Here is a 22,057-nt window from a genome sequence, read left to right as displayed (position 1 = left end):
CTTGGTAACATCTGTTGCTTAGGTTTGTCAGGTGAAAGAGACGCTTGCTCTGACAGTGGAATGAAGGTCGTCGGTTGATCTTCAAACCTCATTTATAAAAAACTGGGTTTCAGTGGCGAGGCGACATTCAAAATGAGCATTTCACATAAAAAAAAAAAACAGGGATAAAATTTATTTAAAAAAAATGATATCAAAAAGAATTCTGGATCTGGAACTTATCATTGTAAGCAATGACACCTATCTGAAATTTGTAATAAATAAATTATATCTGGAAAAAAAATATATAATTTTTTTCCTGCTCCATAACCTCCAACCTAATTTCTGCAGAAACTTGCTCAGACCCAAAAAGAAAGAAAGGAGACTTCCAAGGACGAGCCTATTTCCCGGCAGTTTCTAATATAGCAGAAGACTGAGTGGTAACGAGGGGCACAGGAAGCAGGGATTCCTCCCGTGATGCTCAGGCTCCATACGATAAGGAGGCCAAGGACAGCCACAATAACTTGGGGTTATTCTATACACACCAGAACAAAATACCTCAGCATGTTATATTACTGTATGAGGAAAGAACAAAGAGGATCAATACAGATCTGCAGGTACTCCCATATTCTAGCTAAAAATGACATGAAGCAACTACAATACAGTCTTTAAAATACAATATCAACATTAACCTTCTCTGGATTTTCTTTTGCCTTGTAATCAAACCAAACATTTTTAAAGAGCTGCAAAAAAATTATACTAAATAAATAAAAAACATGGTAGCTGAACTAACATTAATAATCAATAGATTAATAGACATTTTAACTAGTTAAAATCCTGCATTAATTGATAAATTGGTTCACAGTATATCAGCCTAGTGGTTAACATTATTTGAATTGGCTGCCAGACAAAGCCATTTCATCTTTCATCAACCACTTTCCCATTAGATGAAATACAAGTTCTGATGTCAGAATCCACCTCTCATTCAAAAGTACTTTTTTTAGTGATAGGCATCTGCCCTATTATTGGAACGCCCTTTGACATGTGCCCCCGGGACTGTTGAAATTACGTAAAGGCACAATAGAATGTTGGATGGCAACATCCCAACACACTCATGTGAGACAAGAGCAATGACAGCACTCTCATCACCGGAGCTGACATAAAGTAAGACTCGTGCCATCATTAATTCAATGTGTTTATGACCTCTGTAACTTACCTAACACAACCTCATTAGTCAAGTGAAGTAGACAAAAGTTTGGGCTCATCAGTGTTGAGCAGATGCCGTAAACACTAAAGTCATAAATTCAGTGGTAGAACTATGAGAAATAAAATATATGTCAAGCAGGAAAATGTGTTTGCCCTTCATCAGTGTTGTAACTATATAATATAAAACACCAATTGTGCAGGTAGCTGTGTAATGTGTTTCATGGTATACTGTATACCTAATACAAACCTTGCAGTGTACCAAGTGTTAGAATGAATATGTGTAACAGATGACGTGTTCTTGTTTCACATTTCATTAAAACATTGTCTAATAATAAAATAGTGATAATGATAATTGTATTATTTGTCTTTCAGCACTCTTTCAAAGTTCATCATTACACAACTGGTCTTCATAGAAGATAAACAAAAAAGTCATGCATTTTTGAGGTGGCTGTTTAAACCCATGGGCACCCTGCTTCAAAGGGAATGGGCAGCACTACAAGGGATGTTGCTCTGTGTATATTCTGCCAATCCCTTTTGGAGCAAAGTAAAAGACACTTGTCCCTAAATAACTATAGTGAATAATCAAGAAGCCACCACCAGCCAGTCCAGCGCCTGTGTGCCTTCCTTAGGCAAAAGCAAGAGGCCTTATCCCAGCCTCAGGAAACAAGCAGTCCCCTTGTTACCACAGAGAGAAGATCTGGCCATAGAAGACCTCAATCCAGACTTCCGTTGCATCGCCATGGTGATCTCAAATCCCAGCTCAACTGTCACTGCTGGGATTAAGCCTGGCTGATTTACGCAGAGAATTAAGTGACAAGTTGCTGCTGACAAATATGCATGCCCTTAAAAGGCCGAATACATGATTGCTTCTGTTTTTCAGTTAATTTCACACACAAAAGCCACAAAAGGCGTTAAAGAAACAACAATATTTACACAGTAACACAAACAGAATTTACACTTAAAAATTGTTTAGGAAAATTGCACTCATTGGAATGATAATACAGTAGTCTACAGTAGCTAAAAAAACAACCCCTCGGGAAGCAAGCAAAGTGTTCTCTAAGTTGACCACCGACACAATATGAATCAATAAATAAATAGAAATGTATTACCTGTCATGACACACGTGCATCAACATACGAAATGAACAGAATACGTAAGACTAAAGCAAAAGGCTGGTGTATGTCAACAGACAAACTAACTTTAATAAACTGTCAAACTAAATTAACACAGCACCCCTACACACGTAAAAAAGTGCAGCAGCAGCTCTAGATTGATTATAAATACCTGTACAGGAGGAATATTCAAGAAACACACTAAATTATTTAATAAAATGGTAAAGCAAATCACCAGAACGGGAAACCCCAAATTGCTTGGCGATTTGTGTCTGATTCAAGTTTTTTTTTTTTTTTTAATCTGTTTCACCACAAGGTTGTTCTCTTTAGCCGAAGTGTTCTCTTAGGAGGTGTTCCTATACGTGCAGACTACTGTGCTGTGTGTGGTCTTTTGCAACTGACTTTAATTACATTTTACATACAGAAGAGGGAATTAAGTTCTGGCAACACACTATTTGTCAATAGAGCTCTATGGGATATTTATTACCCACTACAGTACATCAAGGGATAAGGCGTCATAAGCGCTAAAGCAAAGAGGAGTATTGTAAAACTAGCAAAAAACAACTTGGCTACAGGAAATATGTCCTTAATGTCTGGCACTGTTGAAATTATTTCATTCCTCTCTGAAAGTTGCATTTGCACTTAAAAGAAGTGATAACCCAGGCTTAAAAATACATTTTCTTACTTCTTATTAGCATAAGCAAACTTACTCCTGGTCCCCTATTCATTGTGAGGAAAATCTGTTGGTTCTTTTCTTGTTTAATTCTAGATCTATAGATTTTTACAAATATACTGTATACCCTTATATCCTTTGGTTCCCTGCACTCAGGGCTGACAAATAAGACAGGAAGAAAATACTTAAGTACCAGACAGCAACAGCCACTTTTAATGCTTACATTTTCAAACACAAAAGCAAAGAATGATATTCAACACAAGAACAGTAATAATTCACTGCATTTTCCACTTTCCCTTATTAAATTGAAAATATAGCATATTATTTTTATTTATTGATTGATTTATTTACATATTTATTTATTTAAAATTTGGACTCGCCAATTATTTTTCTTATTTTGGTAAGCCCAATTATTCTTTTTCAACCCGGCTCACCGCTGCCACCCTCACGCTGACTCTGGTGGGACGAAGAGAGACATATGTGTCCTCCGAAACACGTGCCGTCAGTCGTCCATTTCTTTTCACTCTGCAGGCACGCCATGCAGCCACCTCAGAACTACAGCATCGGAGGACCATGAGGATCTGGGCAATTACAGGCATGTCCACAGTTGCCCGGTCAGTCTATAGGGGTCGCTGGTGTTTGGTGAGTCAAGGGCACCCTGGCCGACCTAAGCCCTCCTCCCCCGGGTGGCACTCGGCCAATTGTGCGCTGCCCCCTGGTAACTCCTGTCCACGGTCGGCAGTGGAATAGCCGAACTGGCGACCTCCAGGCTAGAAGTGCATTTTACGGGATGCGCCACTCGGCAGCCCTAGCATATTATTTTTTGACCAACCTATCAAGCCATCTATGTAAAGCTGAGCCAAATGTTGCCAGAGCAAATCCTGATTAGTACTCCTTTAAATGTTTCAAAATAAGACGCCCGGGCCCATATACTGAGAAGTCCTAGCAAAGCGTTGCCACTAACACTGTAATTCTTGATAGTTGAACATGAATGACTGATTCAATTCTATGTCATAATCAAATAGATACCAAACGTTCTGATTTAATCACGTGAAATGAAGTAACTTAAGGCCACAGCTCTTTCACCAGAAGGTCACAGTTTCAAACCCTCTCCTTTGGGATAACCTGGACATACTCCATCGACACGCCCAGCATGTTTCAGATGAGAAGTTGAAGAAAATGTATATTAAATAGTGACACACCATCTGTTTTGTGATTGTTAAAAACACAACAGGTCACAACTCACAATGAGAGTCCTTTTAGTGACCCTAGCATAAAAACATGCTATTACTTTGATTCTATCCCTATAAGTGCACAATAATGTGATTTACCCCAGACCTTGGGAACACCATGTCTTTTGTCACCATGACGCCTGAAGCTACAGCCCAACACAGCAGTCAATATTTATCTAATATGTTAAGCCATACAAGGCTTCAAGAATCAGTGAATCTGTGCTGTTTATTCTGGTAAATAGTTTTTTTTTTTTTTGCTTCGTGATATACTACAGTAAGCGTCACAAGCAAAGATTGCTGGACAGCTGTATGCACAGATTGATTTTATTTGACTGCGTGTTACAAGTGCAGTCAGATGTGTGTTCTTTTTGGTTTTTTTTTCATATTTTACTGATGAGATTAAAGGTAAGATATTACATTACAGTCTATTACTGCCCTCTTCTTGGGGGGTGGGGGGGGGGCTTAGGGCTATTTAGGCCCTTATGGTGTGGTAGTTTAGTTAAACAGCTTGGGTTGATGTAGCACATATATTCATTTCTTTAAGGTGTCAATGTGATCTACAATAATGAAAGTACTGGAACTTATTTTGCGCATTTCTATTGTCAAACAATTAGGATTTTATAGGCAACCTTAGAAATAACTGAAAGAGTGGTTGTAAATTAGAACACACAAAGTCCACACAGTACAGATGGCAATTTGGAGCATTGGGTGAGGTTGGAAACTCCATAGTTTGGTGCTTGATCATGTAGCTGTTGTTGGTAAGTGAGGGGAATATTTTGCGAGGCTTTGGTGTGAATGCCAGCAATATTTTAGAAGAATTTCAGTCCAACTAATACATTTAATTGGAAATAAGGGCACTGCAACACGAATACCTTCAAAGAGTGCTATGTTTTTGAAGGGGAATTTAGAAAGGAGATTTTTTTTTTTTTTTTAGATGTCTTGCTTTCTTTTACACAGAACAGTAGAAATGACATAACTTGTATAACTTGTTTACAATCAGGATTGTGACTGTGCTTGTAGGTACAGTAAATTTTTTTTAAAAATGGCTGCTTCACAAAGATACAGTGCCACCCTCCAGGAAAGCAAACTGAACTTGTCTTCCAGCTTCCACGATTAGAAGAACGTGTACTTGATGAAGTGTTTTAGATGTGAGAGAACGCCATGCGCCAAAGAAAATAGAACAGCATAGTGGCATCTGTTCAGCCATATGTGGAGAAAAAGTTACTTCCCACAGTTCAAGCACTTGCTAAAGATTTTTCCAAGTAATTGTAACACCGTTTCCAGTGCTCTTCCGAAAGAGGGTATGCTGTGACCCCTTAACCTACAATGCTATGACAAAATGAAATGAAAGCGTGAGCTGTGCTAGATATTGTACCCCGTCGATACAGGAAACCACGAGTGTTACATACACCTGGCTATGTAGCAAAATACATTAACCATTAATTCATGAGCAGGGTGTTACAGTTCGTCAGTCTACTGGACCAGACTGAGTTTAATAGAAAGCGTGGAGCAAGGAAGGCAACAATATCTGACTTATATTCCCCTTTGTTCTCCTTGTGGTGCATAGGGATTTTACTGTCAGTTTTTTTAATCAATGTTCCGGCACTTGACATTATAACACGATGTAAAACACTGGGTCTTGCATTTTCTGCATCTACATCTATTTTATGGTACATTCTCTTGAAATGAGACAACATTATGCTAGAGACTTTCAATAACGGAAATTCTCCTTCCAAAGTAGCAGAACAGCATTATCAGATAACTAATCTGGCAGAACACATGCAGGGCTCAAAGTTAACGCCCTTCTCAATTGCCGCAGTGCCCCTCAAAATGTATGTCTATTCACTGCCATTATGGCCGCAGTGCTCTTTCAGTTACAGCAGTGACGCCAGTAGGAAGTGTTTTGATCCAAACATTAGCATGACTTTGTGGTTAAATCGCATCAGCGGGAAAAAAACAGCAACAAACAACACTACTCTTTAGTAGTAGAAAAAAGTAGAAAGCCTTGCTAATCTGCAAAACAAATGTGCAAAACTTGATCATTTTTTCAGGTCAGTAGTTTATAAATGTTTACGATACTTACAAGTGATTTTCTTTACTGTAACTAACTTGAATATGTTTCAGTTGTCATTATCCCCTTATTTTAATGTTCTTATTTTATTACAATGAAACCAAAACGGTAGGAAATAATATTCTAGATTGTATTACAGTGTTTATTATAATTATTTGTCCATCTTAGGATAAAGATAAGTTTTAGTATTTTCAGTTTGTAACAACGTGGTACCAGATTTAAGTTATAGCTGTGTCCCACCTCCCAAAGTCAATCTTATAGTTCTCTATTACTAATTGGTGGAGCCCGATCCTCTGCGTTTCCTTTATGCTATATCCAATCACAATAAACTAGGACAGACACTCTTCCACTAGAGCACAGAGCCCTCCAGCTCAGCATAAGGAAAACCACCGCCTACTCTACCCCGCCATATCGTGACAGTCTATGTCTGTCTAAGACTCTAGATTCATGGCTAATCCGTACCACAACTCATACCCTCACTACGACATAGGGAGAACCATTTAAAATATAGATACAAGTTAAAGTTAGTTAGACCTGACTCCTCGCTACTGTACCTAAAACAAACTTGTTAATAAAAGAGAACCACATTTGAAAATAAGTCATTTGTTTATTTTTATTAAGGTTTATTAAGAAAATTAACATACCATATAAGAATTTCCCCATTTTTCTTATTGTCTGTATTTGACCATAGATTAATGGTAATTAAGCTCCAGTGATGGACTGAGGTAAGTCTAATGCTACCAACTGGCCCATAATCCCAGAGATAGGATAGGTTTTTAAAACTGCCCCTAACCTGAAAGAAATGAATCTGTAAATGATATCGTTGCTTAATTACCTCAAGGCAGCATGACGATACATCTTGAATATCTTTACTTTCATTATGTATTTTATATCGGAGCTCAGATACAGAATAGCATGCAGAACAACAACTACAGAAAGTAAATATTAGTTAACTTCAGCACACAGTGCAGCTCCACAGCACTTGCTGCAACTTTAAAAATAAATAAATAAATACATATTGGCCTAACCGGCCAGTATTCTGTTTCCTGACAGTCAGCTGACAGTAGTTCTTATAGACAAGCTCCGCAAACAAAATATTATTAAACTGAGGATATCCGTGACTGGGGTGAGGAAGAGTTCTAATTATGATATGTAATATCTAATAAAGATGGTAGCTTTATCCATAAATGCAACACAGCACCTATGCATTTTATGTTACAAGCAGGAATTATATTTCTGAGTTTAGTTTATGTTGAATTGTGTAAAATATATGGCATTAAAATTGAACAAAAACAGAACCGTGATAAAAGCCAATGCCTGGCTTCAGCGCATGGAGCTAGTCCTCACAGGCTCACATCTACAGCTATGTACAGCAGTTCTATATTACCCTACAGAATGAACTAATTTTGCTTCATAAAGTTGAATGTTATGATAACATATTGAATTACACACCACTTTGTAGTTTTCTCATACAAAAAACTGACAAATTGAAAAATGTTGCATTTTGACATTTAACATGACTACTGTACTACTATTATGGCTTCCGGTAGACTTTTGCAATATAATTTCTTTGATTACATGATGTCTAATAAAATATCTAAATTATGTTCATATAGGTGATTTTCTTTTTTTTTTTAATTATCTCAATCTAAAATTAGAGGTGATGCAAAACTGTCGGTCACAGCTGTAGGCTGCTGGTTGACCATATAAAAACAGCATTTTCTGAATAAATGAATAGTTATTATTAGGTTAAACTGTGTTGTTTCTTTCTGTGGCAAATAATTAGCTTTATATATGAATCTTAAGCAAAATTATACAGCATCCTACACTTTGGCCTTGACTTAGGTTTAGTGGCCTTACTGCCCATTACAATGTATTGAACTGAAGGCCATTCTACTAAACTACTATATTCACAACAAATTAATTTAATACTGAATCCAAGGAGTTTTATTAATTATACAAATCCCTGTCTGAAACAAAAAAAAAATTGTGCACTTTTTTTGCCGACAGGTGTCTCTGTTAATAAGTAGATATGTTCAGTGACCAGGGCCCTACTCATGCACACTAGACACAAGGCCACAACGAAAAAAGCCTCCTGCATTGATGTGTCTACTGCCTGCTAATCTGATCCTTGAGTGATGGCTAGGAGTTTGAAAGGCACTTTGTCCAATTAGAACTGTGCAGAAATGTCCACCTGTCCCTGACTAAGATGAAGTGGCTCTTTCAATGCATATCATGGCGCGGAGCCAGGTAAGGCAGCCTAAACATTGCTGTTTGAGTTAGCAGCAATTAATGAGCTTCACAACCGGCAGTCTCTTAATATGAACTGACACAATGAATACTCTTTCACAATTAAAAACCCAATTCGCCATTATTTTTTCTTTTGAAAAAATGTTTCTTCCCCCGTAGTATCTTTCCGTACATTGTGCCACTCGTGTGAGACAACAGATGATGGAAATCTACCACAGAAGCCCGCCAGTGGGAAAAGATCAGTCAATCATGTGTCAAGAAAGGGCTTTTGCTGCATAATCTGAAAAAACAAGAATGCAATGGCATCACAAGTAAAGTATTTAGAAACCCACTCCATAACAACACCATTTACTGACAACCGGTGACAAAAGGCACTATAACCTCTATGATGGCTTTTATCAATTCCTGGAGATGAATCTTCCTTAGAAATTTCTGCAGAAAAGCAAGCTCCCACTGGGAAGTAGATAGCAGATTGTTGAAAAAAACACAATAAACTACTGCTAGTATTTGTGGGCCAACCTGTCAGGTTCACGACTTGCCAGTATGATTGTCTCCATGGTTAAAACTTGCATGTAACTATATAAAAATATACAAAACTAATTTAGTTATTAATGATTAATAGAATACAAAGGGCCATATGTTCAAAGCATTTAGCATCTATTTTTTTTTTTTTAATTCAACAGTAATGAACAAAACTGAGAAACAAACAACTTGAAAGTGCTTACGATAACTCCAATTACATAACTGCTGTTTTATACTACTTTTGTAAAGCCGACAGATTTTTTGTCTCCTTTAAAAAACTAGGAGTTAAAGACACTTTAAAAATATGCCTCCAAAATCTTTGCCAATGCTGCATTTTGCTTCTATACAGTACACAATTTACGTTTACAAAAGCATTTAGCATAAATTATGTTTTTGGCAGTATACAGTAGGGTTAAATAAAGTGAAAGTGCCTTATAAATTAATACAAATAAATTAATAAATACACACACACACACACACACACACACACACACACACACACACACACACACAGTCTGTTGGCACTCTTCAATTCAAATATTTTGTTTAAAACAAGTGCCTATGTAATTTTCTTGTGAAACCCGTTGGTGATAGCAAGCTTTTGACAGAGGAATTTCCTATTCTCTGAAAGCAGCTTTCCACAATACAAGCAAAACTACCACAAATCAGTCTCATTAAATGCAAACTTGGCAATACGTGGAGAAAGGTCGATAGCCAGCAAAACACTGACTTGAATGAATTAACAACAGGTACATGTAAACATTGCCAGGCTGCACAGGAGGCCTGCTGCACAAGGACTTTCATTTCAAAACACCTGGTTCTTTCCCTTATTAGATAAAGTGCTATACAGAGTTCAAATACAAGTCAAGTGTATTAATGGTTAAGCCAGTCTGACTTGTTATTACTGCTCATAATTATTTTTAAGGGTTTTTTTTCCATTGCTGTTTGCATTGTAACTCTGATCCTGTTGCCAGTCAAAAAAATATAATATTAATTTAACATGGTAATACAGTTTAGTATCAAGAACAAAATAGTGTTTCCCTCCAAATGGGTTATTATATTGGGTAATACAGTCTGGACTCAACCAAGTAAAGGATATGCAGACATGAAATGGTTAAGTTCCAAGCGGCACCCTAGGCACACAGTCAATTAAAATGGTAAAAGTCATTTTAGAATTGTGCCACAGCAGTATCATCTTCATTGTTTGATATACCAGTGATATGACTGCTATAAATCAAACTGGTAGTCCACTGCAATACCGTGTCTGTACTGATGTGATTCTGCCTTTGCTGCTTTTCGGGTTTCATTTGAGTAATAAATGTATATTATAATGGCAGCCCAATGGTATTACTGTATTGTGTAAAGGAACAAATAACCTTGCAATGAGAACAGATTATAAATTGACTTCATACACCTTGAAAGTGGAAACTCAAACAAATTCCCATCACCTAGAAGCCTGGAACTGAATAAACTTAAATTTATGATACCAGATTTGATCATAGGATGCAATATTATTTACTTACAGTAGTGGTACAAGTGAACAGAAAAATAAAAAGCAGTAGTCATCCATGGAAAGTTTGCAGTTTGGCTGCAGAAATACTTGTGACAAACAACGTATGATATGCCACTATCAGATCAGCAGGGGACTTGAAGCTCTTTAAACTGGTTTGAACAACTGTCTCTAGAGCAGAGCGTTGCAGATTCAATCCTATTCAACACCAATTAATTAAAGGCTTGGAGAAAGACACTATCTTACATAGTGTTGAAAAAATGTAAAACATCATCATCTAAGGGAACAGAGTACTTGAGTATTCTATTAAAGTCTTGAAAGCTGAACCAAAAAAAGTCTATGACTAATTCAGCAATTCACTTGCCAGAGAAATATAGTATAGTAAGTCTCTATTTTGAATGATTTATTTATTTTAAAACCACATGTTAGTTTTGTTATTAAATACACATGCTTTTCGGCTAGCTATATTTTTTTGTTTAAAATGTCCTCTTAGTATATTATCCATCGCCAATAGTTTCAGTTCTATGATTGCTTTGAGAAGTTTCTCATTATTGGTGCCCAAGTACATGCATATGAACAATGAAGCATCACTGTGCTGTATCTTAAATCAGTAATACGATAAGTATTGTATTTAGCAGTACATGCTGTATTCAATAGAAAAACTGCTCACCTTTTCAATTAATTACTGACTTTTACTATTGGAGTAATTATCATCTAATGCTTTGAACTTCTGTTGAGCTGTAATGAATACATCTGGAATAAAAGGAAGGTGTTTTTTTAATGATTATTAATATTAAGAACTCATTTCTGAAAGCTGAAGAAGAGCTGCACAAAGCTCAGTGTCTAAAATGAAAAGCAATAGTGTTAATATTATACAAATGAATTAAATGCAGCTGCTGAAAGGGAGGCCCTGGGTAAGAAGAGCTTGCTTTATGATTAATAAAGTAGTTATTAGTTTGTAAGGCAATTTGAAAGGCACAGGTAATCAGTAGATTCTATTCAACTCAATCGCATTCTGTGTCACTGTGTTTGGACCAATGCAATGTAAAACTCAGACTCTACCCCTTGTGTAATGCTAACCATGGTATAACATTCCACATTGAGGTCATTCAAACTCAGCTTATACCCAGGGTTCTCTTTTTGATTTTTCCACATATTTAGAGTAATAGCGTTTAAGGCAAACACCATACATTAAGGTGTTTTAAACAGGAGATTTTAAATTGGATTGTTTTATGAACTCACGGTGTTTGAGCATGTAGGGCTTACGTTCTTCCTAAGGATAAAACATTTTTCATTCATCATTCTTCTCTCTTGTAATCTGTTTAAAAGCCAGGCCTGTTAATCAGAACTTTACCTTTTATTATTATTATTATTATTATTATTATTATTATTATTATTATTATTATTACTCATTGGGAAGAAGTACAATAATCCTGTAACTGGGATTCTAATTTTGGAATGAACTGTTCCAGACAGGCAAGATAATGCACTCCAAAGTATAAGGACGGAATTAAGGAATGTCCTAACCAAGTTTCCGTATAAAGTGATTCTCTAGTTAAGTAGAGATGTAAGGATGTCACCCCAGCACAGGCAATATCACAACTGGGTTGGGAAAAAAAGGAGAAATACATCACATTTCCAATCACCACTGTACTGTGAAAACTACACATAACTCAATCTGAACAATAAAATGTTTTTTAAAACTGCCTAAAATGCAACAGATTTTACTCTCTGTAAGCACCACCAAACAAAGTCTTAAGCCAAAAACCAAACTAAGATCAAATTAAATTTAAGACTTTTTTTTCCTCAAAAGTTTTTTGAAAAATTGAAATTTAAAAAGTACTTGCTGTTCAAATCAACGCCAGCACTTTCAAAACTCCTTGAAATAAATACGCATGCAAGAGTGGCTATAATATCATCAGCAACCCAGTTAGATGTGGCTTATGATCAGATGTGCTTCTTTTCTCAGAAGAAATGTAAAACTCCTGGGTGTCCACACACGGACGGCAGCATAAAATTCACTCCAAGCATTACAGAAATCGATCCCTGCCTGTTCCTGTGAGACTAGACTAAAATGACTTTTATCTCCAGGGATTCAGGCTGTAACTATCTCGTCAGCCAAAAAACACCTGATAGTTTAAAGGGAGGATGACGAGGAGGAAGGATAAGAATAAAACAAGGACATGGTCTAGTTTCAGGCTGCGCTTTCATGATTCTGTACTCAAGCTGTTGTGTATTTCTTGCTCTGACTGTAAAAGGGTAGGTAACACCACTTCCAAATTTATTTTGTGATCTGGTCCAGTTTAAACACTATTTCCATATCAAGGAATGCTGAAAAGAACGTCACTACTTGTTGCATTGTTTAGGGCCGCAGAGTGACCAAAGACTATCCATAGACAAGCCCTCATTAGATGTTTTTTGCTAAGTAAATTTAAACAAATATGCTTTGTAGTCCATCAAAACATACTAAATTAGTGAGGAGTAATAAATCTTGTTAGCTTCTTGTCTTGGACACAAATTCTATAATCTAATTTATCTGTGCTGACTTCTATTAAAGACTGCAATGCAACCTAATCCCCACTGCGGGCCAGCAAGATTCTTGAAGGGGTGCACTTGGGACTGCTGATTGTAGATTAACTTTGATTAACAGTTTTTACTCCAATGTAAGCTGAGTGGTAGAAATTACAATTCTGTTCTGCTGTACTAATTTTTTGTTTGTAGAGTTCAAACTTATGAGTGCTGTGTTATAATAATAATAATAATAATAATAAGATTTATTTATTTATTTATTTTATAAATCACACCACATAAAATGATTGATGTAACTTAAGAGAAAACACCCCAATGCAGCAATAGCATAAAGATTTCCATAGAAAATGAAAAATCTGGTGCAACTGGGTATTTTTTCTACTGCATCTCTGTCATAACTAATTACATTATAAGAAGGGTGATTTTTAATGTGTGCTTTATACATTCAAAATGGTAATACTTACTGTTTTACTAGGTAGGTTGCTGGAAGAAAATCACTGTAAAGATCACAAAACATAATTTATTGGACTACCTGGTCCCTTTCCCTTTGAAAAGAAATTAATTATGTAGTGTGCAGTAAAAATGAGTATGATATTGAGACACTGAAGTAAGTTTTTAAATTCTGGAATTAACCCTGGCCAAGTTTGAAATCTGGCAGTACAAACTGATCTTTGCAACTAAAACCACTGCATTAGAGAAGAAAAACGAATGATACAAGGAGGCTCCTGGGTGTTATGTTCTTAGCATACCACAATAATACCGTGCCTTTAGCACTTATTGTAGAACAACACCAGCTCTTAGTGGATGAGAAAGGCTACCATACGTTAAGCTTGTCTCAAGAGTGAAATGCAAAGTTAAAACATACATTTATCAGTAGAGTACTACTCTACTGTAGGTAAGTCTTGTGCAAGTGTAAAATACACATTGTTATATCGAGCAGGGTTGCTAAGTGTTTTATGGGATCCCAAAGGGAAACATAATAGTAAACCTGTATATGTCTTACCGTAAAAAAAGTACTAAATGAACACTCATACAATATAACAAGTCTGAAAGTATTTTGCATCACAGTTTCATTTAGTAAACTTCTGCAAATGGGACATGGTCTGCAAAGATCTAAGCCCTGACTTTTACCACTGGAGATTTAAGATCAAATATGGATTCTGTCTCAAATTTGAGACATGCTTGCCAGCCATATGTGCCCCTTGTGAATTTTGGTTAAAACTAAATAAATAAATAAAAAATGATCCCCTCTGGTTAAAACTTTCAGTGTTTGCTTAAAAGAAGAAATTGATTGGTACAACATGGCACTGAGATATATATCATATATATTATATATATATATATATATATATATATATATATATATATATATATATATATATATATATATATATATATAAAAGATATAAAAAGGAAAAATGGTGAGTGAAATAGCTTGCATCATTCGATTTTGGTATCCGAAGCATAGGATGAAAAATACTTGAAGATAATACCCTTAAGGAATAGAAGGAAGAAAAGTGTTGAATTGACAACAGAACTGGCAGAAGGCACAGGTGTCGTTGCCCATCAAATCAACAGTACAAAGGTCACTCTTGAAATCAGGACTTAAAGGATGTGATGCAGCAAGAATACTTCTTTTAAGAAAGGGAAAAAACTAAAAGGCTAAAATTTGCACAAGAAACACACACATATATATATATATATATATATATATATATATATATATATATATATATATATATATATATATATATGATACTGGGGGGGGGGGGGGGCGATTAAAATCAGTTGCCAGTACATTGAAAATATTTCTCTTTTTTTTTTTTTTTTTTGATGCCCACAATGTTAAAAATGAATTATGTCTAAGTACAGTAAAGCGAATGCTAAGGTTCTCAATGCTGTCTTTTAAATGTCAACTTTGCTGGCATTATAAGGCTAATAACCAAACCTTTCAAATGCCACCCTACCCCCATTAGTACTACAACAAGACTCATATTACTTTGCTTTTCAAAATGTTGTATCCACGTTGAATAAGTGAAGTCGATTCATCCTACCGCCACACTCTAAATTCACTTCCTGCTAGAATTAAACTTGAACCAAATAGTCCATACATACTATAGGTAGGACCCGAATGGAAGTGAAAACATGTTAAATGCTAATGGAAGGTAAGAGGGGTTTAAATGCCATGTTAACTAGCCCATGTTAGGATATTTTGTACCATTTCTATGCTTTGAATTCTTTGTGTAGCAGTTTTAGTCCCTATGCGTTCCAATTGATCTTTTTCACTAAGCTTAGATCATGTCTTTGATTGTGTTTATTATTGAAATTCTCGCCTGCCGGTAAGCGTCAATCAAAATTTTGCTCCCCACTACAGCACTAACCTGTGCTGCTTGGTTCCTTACTAGGATGTGTTCCTGCAGTGTGAACATATGTCTCATAGGTGGTTTAGCAGCAGCGAAACAGTTTTAGCTGTTCTGTGACTGAAGCGTATTTATTTATTTATTTATTTATTTTACAGAGACGTGTATGAATTATAAACACGAGTAAGATCTGAACTTAGAGAGACACAAAAAAGCACAAGAAATGCAAAGTAAAACTGCTTTTCAATTTCAAATTCAAATATTCAATTATTATATCACATATTGCACAGTGAAATATCTCATAAGAAAGGCTCCTCTTTACCATACAAAACAATACATATTTTTACATTTATTTCAGCTGTCAGTTAACACATTGTTAACACACATCAAATTTGGTGGCTTATTTCAAATGCTGTTATTTTCTTTTTTTTGGCACAATAATGTCCGGCGAACAAAATATTTGCTTCAGAATTCATTTCAAGAATAACAACTGCACAGGAAGACTGGAACATTAGGAGCAATCACTTAGTGATTCGAAATATGCCACAATTAGATGTGACAGCAGTTAAGTTTCAGAATGCAAACTAGAAATCAAAATTACCCCACTGCTATTGCATTAAACAGGTAGGCTAAGGCCACTGATTAACCCTCAAAAGACTGATCTTTAACCTATCTACACTTGGACTAGTAGGGATCCAATGAACAGCAAATGACAGAAAAAAAGAAGTTTGGGGCATTAAAAATCCCTCCAACTTAAGCTGGAAACCCCCAACGGAATGAGATTAAATAAAAAACAGTCCCACCGCAGAACCTCTCAGTGCAGAGCTTCTGTTCAAAAAAGCTGTGCATTCGAAGCAGATCCAACAGGCTACCACGGGGCCTAATCTGACAGTCGCACATAGACCTGAGGCCACAACTTGGCTGTGAAATATACAGCAGAATGGTGCACAGTGCATGAAATCCACGGTAATGATGGAGTTGTGTAGCTAGCATGTGTGGTTGGTGAATGTCAGTAATAGTGGTGTGTAATGCAACTTCTAGTATGTTCTCCAAAGGTGCACAGAAAGGGCACAAAAGACACATGTCTTCTATCAAACTAAATCGGCTGAAGAAGCAAAAAGTACAGTACATGTACTGGGGCAATATGGCAATGGGATACTGTGTTTATGTTAAGAGATGAAAAGAAGTGTTCTGTGGATATGATGTGCCCACCCCTTTCTTATCAGGACATAGCTCTGGCATCACCACACATGAACATGGTGTGCAGCTGTGTCATTTGTCTTGTGTCCTTCTCACTGCTGATCAAACCAAAGCTATAGGGAACAACATGGTTACACGGTTTTCCCCTGTGACAGGCATCTGATGGGTCTGCTCAGTTTCTTTTTGAAAGGTGTCACCATACAGACCACTATAAGTGGAGTCTTTGCCAGAGATCTGTAGATGGGTAAGGACACTAGATTCCCTGAAAATCCTTTTCATGATTTCTCCAGGGCATCATCCTGCGGTATACTATCGCTGCAGTACTCATGCTGCCTCCTGGCTCTTTGAATGAATTTGCATAAGCATGGAGTGCAGCCAGATTCTACTAGGGACGAACTACTAATAACCTATTTAAATATGTATTCCAAGTGAACACATTTTATAATATCCTCTCCGATCTCCCCCAGTCAAAGCACGTGTCATTTTCACATGAATGGATCAAACAAATTTTGATTATAAATGAACATACCATCTGATACAGTATGCTCATTTTCTTGAGGCAAAGCACAACTACAGAAGTACCTAACGTAATTGTCATGAACAGGGCAGTAAGTGCTACAGGACAAGGCAACAAGCACAGAGGTGCTTTCAGAAGTGGGTCTCTGCCTTGTTTAGGTTGGTAATTTCCCTCCAAGACCTGCAGTTCCAGTCTTCCAAGTGACTGCAGCCCATCCTCTCCAGTTTCTGGAGAGAACATAATCCCTGCTATTTGAGAACGTCACAGTCAACTACATTGCCGTTGAAGAGGCTTGCAAGTACACTGTGCCAGCTCTAGGTTTTCAGAGGCTTTGTGCAAAACCTTGTTTGAGGTCTCAGCTCCCCCCATCCATCTTCTGTCACTGCAGCATAAATATGTCCACATTTGAGACCCACGAGGTCCTACTAAATAGAGCTTGTGGTGGTAAAAGTCCACATAAGTTGTCAATAATGGCAGAGACTGCTGTGTGATTTTCAGAAAGGCAGCTCAGCCAACAATAATATATGTTTGAAAGGGACCTCTCTTTCCCTAGGTTGAGTGTTCACATGAAAAAACGGGTCTTAAAGATACAGTTTAATTTTTAAATTAAAAACATACTGTACAATAGAACACTACTGTCCAAAAAGTAATGGGGCAGTATGTATGCACTAAATTTCAAATCCTGTTCTAACACTTAATATAAAGCGAAGTGGCACCATCATTTTGATTTAATAGAGGCCCCCAACACTGCACTGTCTAGCAGCCTGTCCACCAATCTGCTACAATGATGATGTCTTTTCTCCCCCACTAGGGTTAGGCAAAACACAACTCTGGCATTATAATTATCCCTTTCTGGTGTTTTTTACCATGGATTCTAAATAGTTTTGTATTTAGTGTTAATTACAGCAGCTTGTGGTCAGCATCGTAAATCACACTAGAATGTAAGGATTTCAATACATAGCAGGAACAGTCAAATCAAACATTGGTATAACAATTCAATATACAAATAGAACTAATGGGATAAAATATTGTGTTCAGGACTCTGGTCTATACGATACATGTAGCAGCTTTGCAAATGTAAATCGTTTACAAAATCCATCATCACACAGCTGTACATGCACAGGTAAGGCAATTAGCATAAACAGGGTACAGCAGCCCTGACCAAGTGTGCAGCTGCTCAGCTAAGCCAGTATTTGCAAGATTCTTCCTCTGTCCCTATAGAGGGCATCCATTGTGTAAGATAAGCATTATCATTGATTTGTTTCAGAACTCGCGTCTTGCGAACTGGAAGATGCTGCAATATGAAAATAATACCCTGTCTTTTTCTCACTAATGAATTCCACAGACTTTGCTAGCCTTCAAAACTCGGTTCCCTCTGCATCATGTGCTGAAGTAAGCCTTCTATTAAATAACATTACAGCGGAGTGTGTCAAGCCAGCAAAGTCAGAATAGCTCCTCGTTGATTCAGTTCTAACAAATACCTGTTAGTGTTTTGTCGTTAACTAATTACAACTTGGTTGTATGTGGTTCCTGCATTTAAGCTTAAAAAGAGCTTTGGGCAGACTTTAAAGTCATAAGTGTAAAAAGCTGTCAGGATTTCAACAATGAAAAGAAAACGTACAGGTACGTTATTTAAACGGTTGTAGCAACACGTCAGTAAGTGTAACGCTATATTTTTTCGGATCCCTGCTACTTACTCTTTAAACAGTGTAATAAATTAAATAAACATTACTTCCTACACCAACAAATCAATCAGGGCAATCAGTGTAAATGGAGCTTGACTTTCAAAGCTTTGCACCTTAGAAACCAGCATGATAACAACAGGGCAAACCAACGTAATAACACCATTTGCAGTTACATAACAGCTAAGAGACAGGCAACTTTGGGGCTGATTGTAGAGCTGTCAAAAGTCACAGTCATGAGTTCTTGCTATAGAACAATGCTGTTAACAGGATAAAGGGTTCCATCATGACCAATTCTCAAACACACACAATGATGTAGAATCACCATCAATGCAAAATATCAACCAGATGAGAATCTATATTTGGTATTCACCCACCTGGGGCAATGAAGTAGAGGACAAAAAAGGCAAAGCCCCAGAAAAAAAGAATTCCTGGCACCCCCTCTCACAAAGGTATGTGCAGAATCTCCAAAATGTTACAAGAAGCATCTAGCTGCATCTCCAGTTACTTAATTCAATAATATTTCGTGTATCATTTTGGCGAGGCATTTTTGACAGAAATCTTCATCTTGTTATCATTTATTTCCAGGCTTAGGCAAGCATAAATGAATAAATACAGATCACAATGTAAAGAACCATATTTTTCGGGCTGCTCAGTACAGCTTATGAAGTGTACGGATACAATCAGCTACCTAGCAGTGGTAGAGATGAAATAACAAGTAAAACTATCAGCCTTGACACTGAAAAACACAACAAACTAATCCCATTAAATTATAAGAAATTACTGCATGTACAGAAATGGAAATAAGCACAATGTAAAATGTGCGTGAATCACGCATGAACACTTATTTGTAATATACCACACCTTTGTAATATATCACATATTTTCTACCAATGTCCTGCATATATGCCAGAAATGCAAAGTATGGTTTATCAGACTCATTATTTTATCTAGCCAGTGGTAGATTGGAATATCACCAATAGTATAATTAAAATTGCAATAACTAAAAATGCATGTCTCTTAGGTTACTTTATGTCTTAAAAATGTGTCAAATATCAGAAAAGGACCTATTTAAAGGGCAATGCTATTTAGATCCAGCAATATTTAGAATATGACTACTTTACTTTTGCAAATACTACTTTGTGGCATCTTAAAAATAATATATATATATATATATATATATATATATATATATAGGAGATATATATATAGTATATATATATATATATAACATATAATATATATAACATTTAAAAACGTTATTTTTTCAATCGGTACGTGTTGCATAAAAAAGGGGGGAAAATGTGTAAATGTGGGTCACCAGGTTAGGAGTATCAAGGCGGCGAGATCAACCTAAAATCTACGGCATGTAATGCCTTCACCTGCACGTATTACATAACCGTGACTGCATTTTCTGGGAACCACCACGAAGTTAGCAAGTGAAACAATGTTGACTTTCTACAGCAACCAATCAATGAACACACGAGAAATTAATACTCTTCACAGTCTAGTGCAAAAGCAAATCAGTACCACATGCATTTACCATCGTCGTAGGATATGATACTTGCAGCAATTAACTCTGTGTAAACTGTAAAAGATTGTCTTGCCCCTCTGTTTCTGGCTACACCTCTTACATAACCAGCTTAGATGCCCAACGTAGAGTATCTGAGTCTGATTATAAGACCATTCTTGGGGAATGTGCAAGAAAAAAAGGCGATTGTACAACGCCAGTATGCGAAGCGCTTCGTAGGTGTCTCTGGTTTCGACCACGTTGTTGTTTTAAGTTTCTTGGTATATTTCTTTTTTTCCCCTGTACTTGCATTACGTGTATCGAGGCTGCCTGTAGGGGGTGTGGCTATATACTGTAAAACACAGCCAGCACATGATCAGCCATATTTCTGCTGCAAAAATGTAAGAAATATCCAGAAATGTAAATCATAACACCTGGAATTATACAAATAAATGATAACACAATACAACTGACCATTGTTTATCGGTTGTCATTTTCGTAGATTTAAGCTAGAGGCAATGGTGACAATTATGCATTATACTTAATGCACTTAATCAGTCGGCTACTCACCTTCCAACATATGTACTTTAAAAAAATAAAAATAAAATAAAATCTATTGCCGTAAAACTGATGCCGCACGGTTTTCAAAACTTCAACCCCATTTAGCCATGGGAATTACTTTTTGTTTGAAAACAAATTTAATACAAAATTATGTTTTGTAGACGCTCATTCGAATTTACTTGTATATTCCTACGACTATGCTATACATGTAGAGAGCTGAAAAAACAATTTTGTTTAGCTATGGATCATTATTCTAATATATATATATATATATATATATATATATATATATATATATATATATTAAGCCTGCAGGATTCATGCATGCTAACTACAGTTGTGCGTTGCTTTACAGCTGTCAACTATCTATTTTTGAGTGCACCGATCCGCACACAATCAGTAAGTGCCAGAATTGAAACACTGAAACTTTGAAAGTTTTTTCCTCTTGCAATCAATAGCTGGGTGGTCTTCAATATGTGCAATCATAGTCTTCATACTGCTGTAAATACAATTTTACAAAAAGCGTATCAATGGTATACCGTGTGCACATGTAAAAGTTTACAGCTACCATTTCCCGTTTTCTCCCGTTTTATTTTAGACAGATGCCCATAAACAGTTGCTCCTTACCTCTGTTGGTACTCGAGCAGCTCTGCCTTCGAACGGGGACTGGATGTTCAGCTTTTCGGAGAGTCTCCAGGTTTACCGGGGTGTCCCTGAGCGGGGTAGCTGGCTCTGAGGCGCTGTTGCCCGGATCGCTTGTTGGATCTGGAGTAGACTCCATGTTGTATTATTATTATTATTATTATTATTATTATTATTATTATTTTGTATTTTTTTTTTTGTAAATTGTCTGTGAATGACGAGCTAGTATGAGACTCCCTCTATCTAATTTACAGTAGAACTATGAAATGTGAATGTGCGGTCTTGATAGATGTGGGTGTGTAGGGTCGGTTGTCCACAAGCAGCGCTCGTGAGAACTCCTGTATAGACTGTGAAATTACCCACAACTCTGAAAGGAAAGGCTGTCTATAGCAGAGAGAATAGATGGGAAGCCGATGACAATATTAATATGAAATATGACATGCTTTACTGAAGGAGCATGTCACAGAATGAGTCCACATATACTTAATAAATCCCATCATTTCC

General features: G+C 36.6%; 1 protein-coding gene across 1 annotated transcript in view; it reads right to left on the bottom strand.

Moving 5' to 3' along the window:
• roraa (RAR-related orphan receptor A, paralog a) overlaps positions 1-21,857 on the bottom strand; it is a 254,822-nt gene extending 232,965 nt beyond the window's left edge. Inside the window, exon 1 of the mRNA XM_041226501.1 lies at positions 21,539-21,857. Coding sequence (XP_041082435.1) covers positions 21,539-21,692 — 154 coding nt within the window. The 5' untranslated portion in view covers positions 21,693-21,857. The remainder of the gene's footprint in view (positions 1-21,538) is intronic.
• Positions 21,858-22,057: the final 200 nt, after the last annotated feature.

This window comes from Polyodon spathula, chromosome 24 (genome assembly GCF_017654505.1).
Source record: "Polyodon spathula isolate WHYD16114869_AA chromosome 24, ASM1765450v1, whole genome shotgun sequence".
Lineage (NCBI taxonomy): Eukaryota > Metazoa > Chordata > Actinopteri > Acipenseriformes > Polyodontidae > Polyodon > Polyodon spathula.
This window is presented reverse-complemented; position numbering and strand designations above follow the sequence as displayed.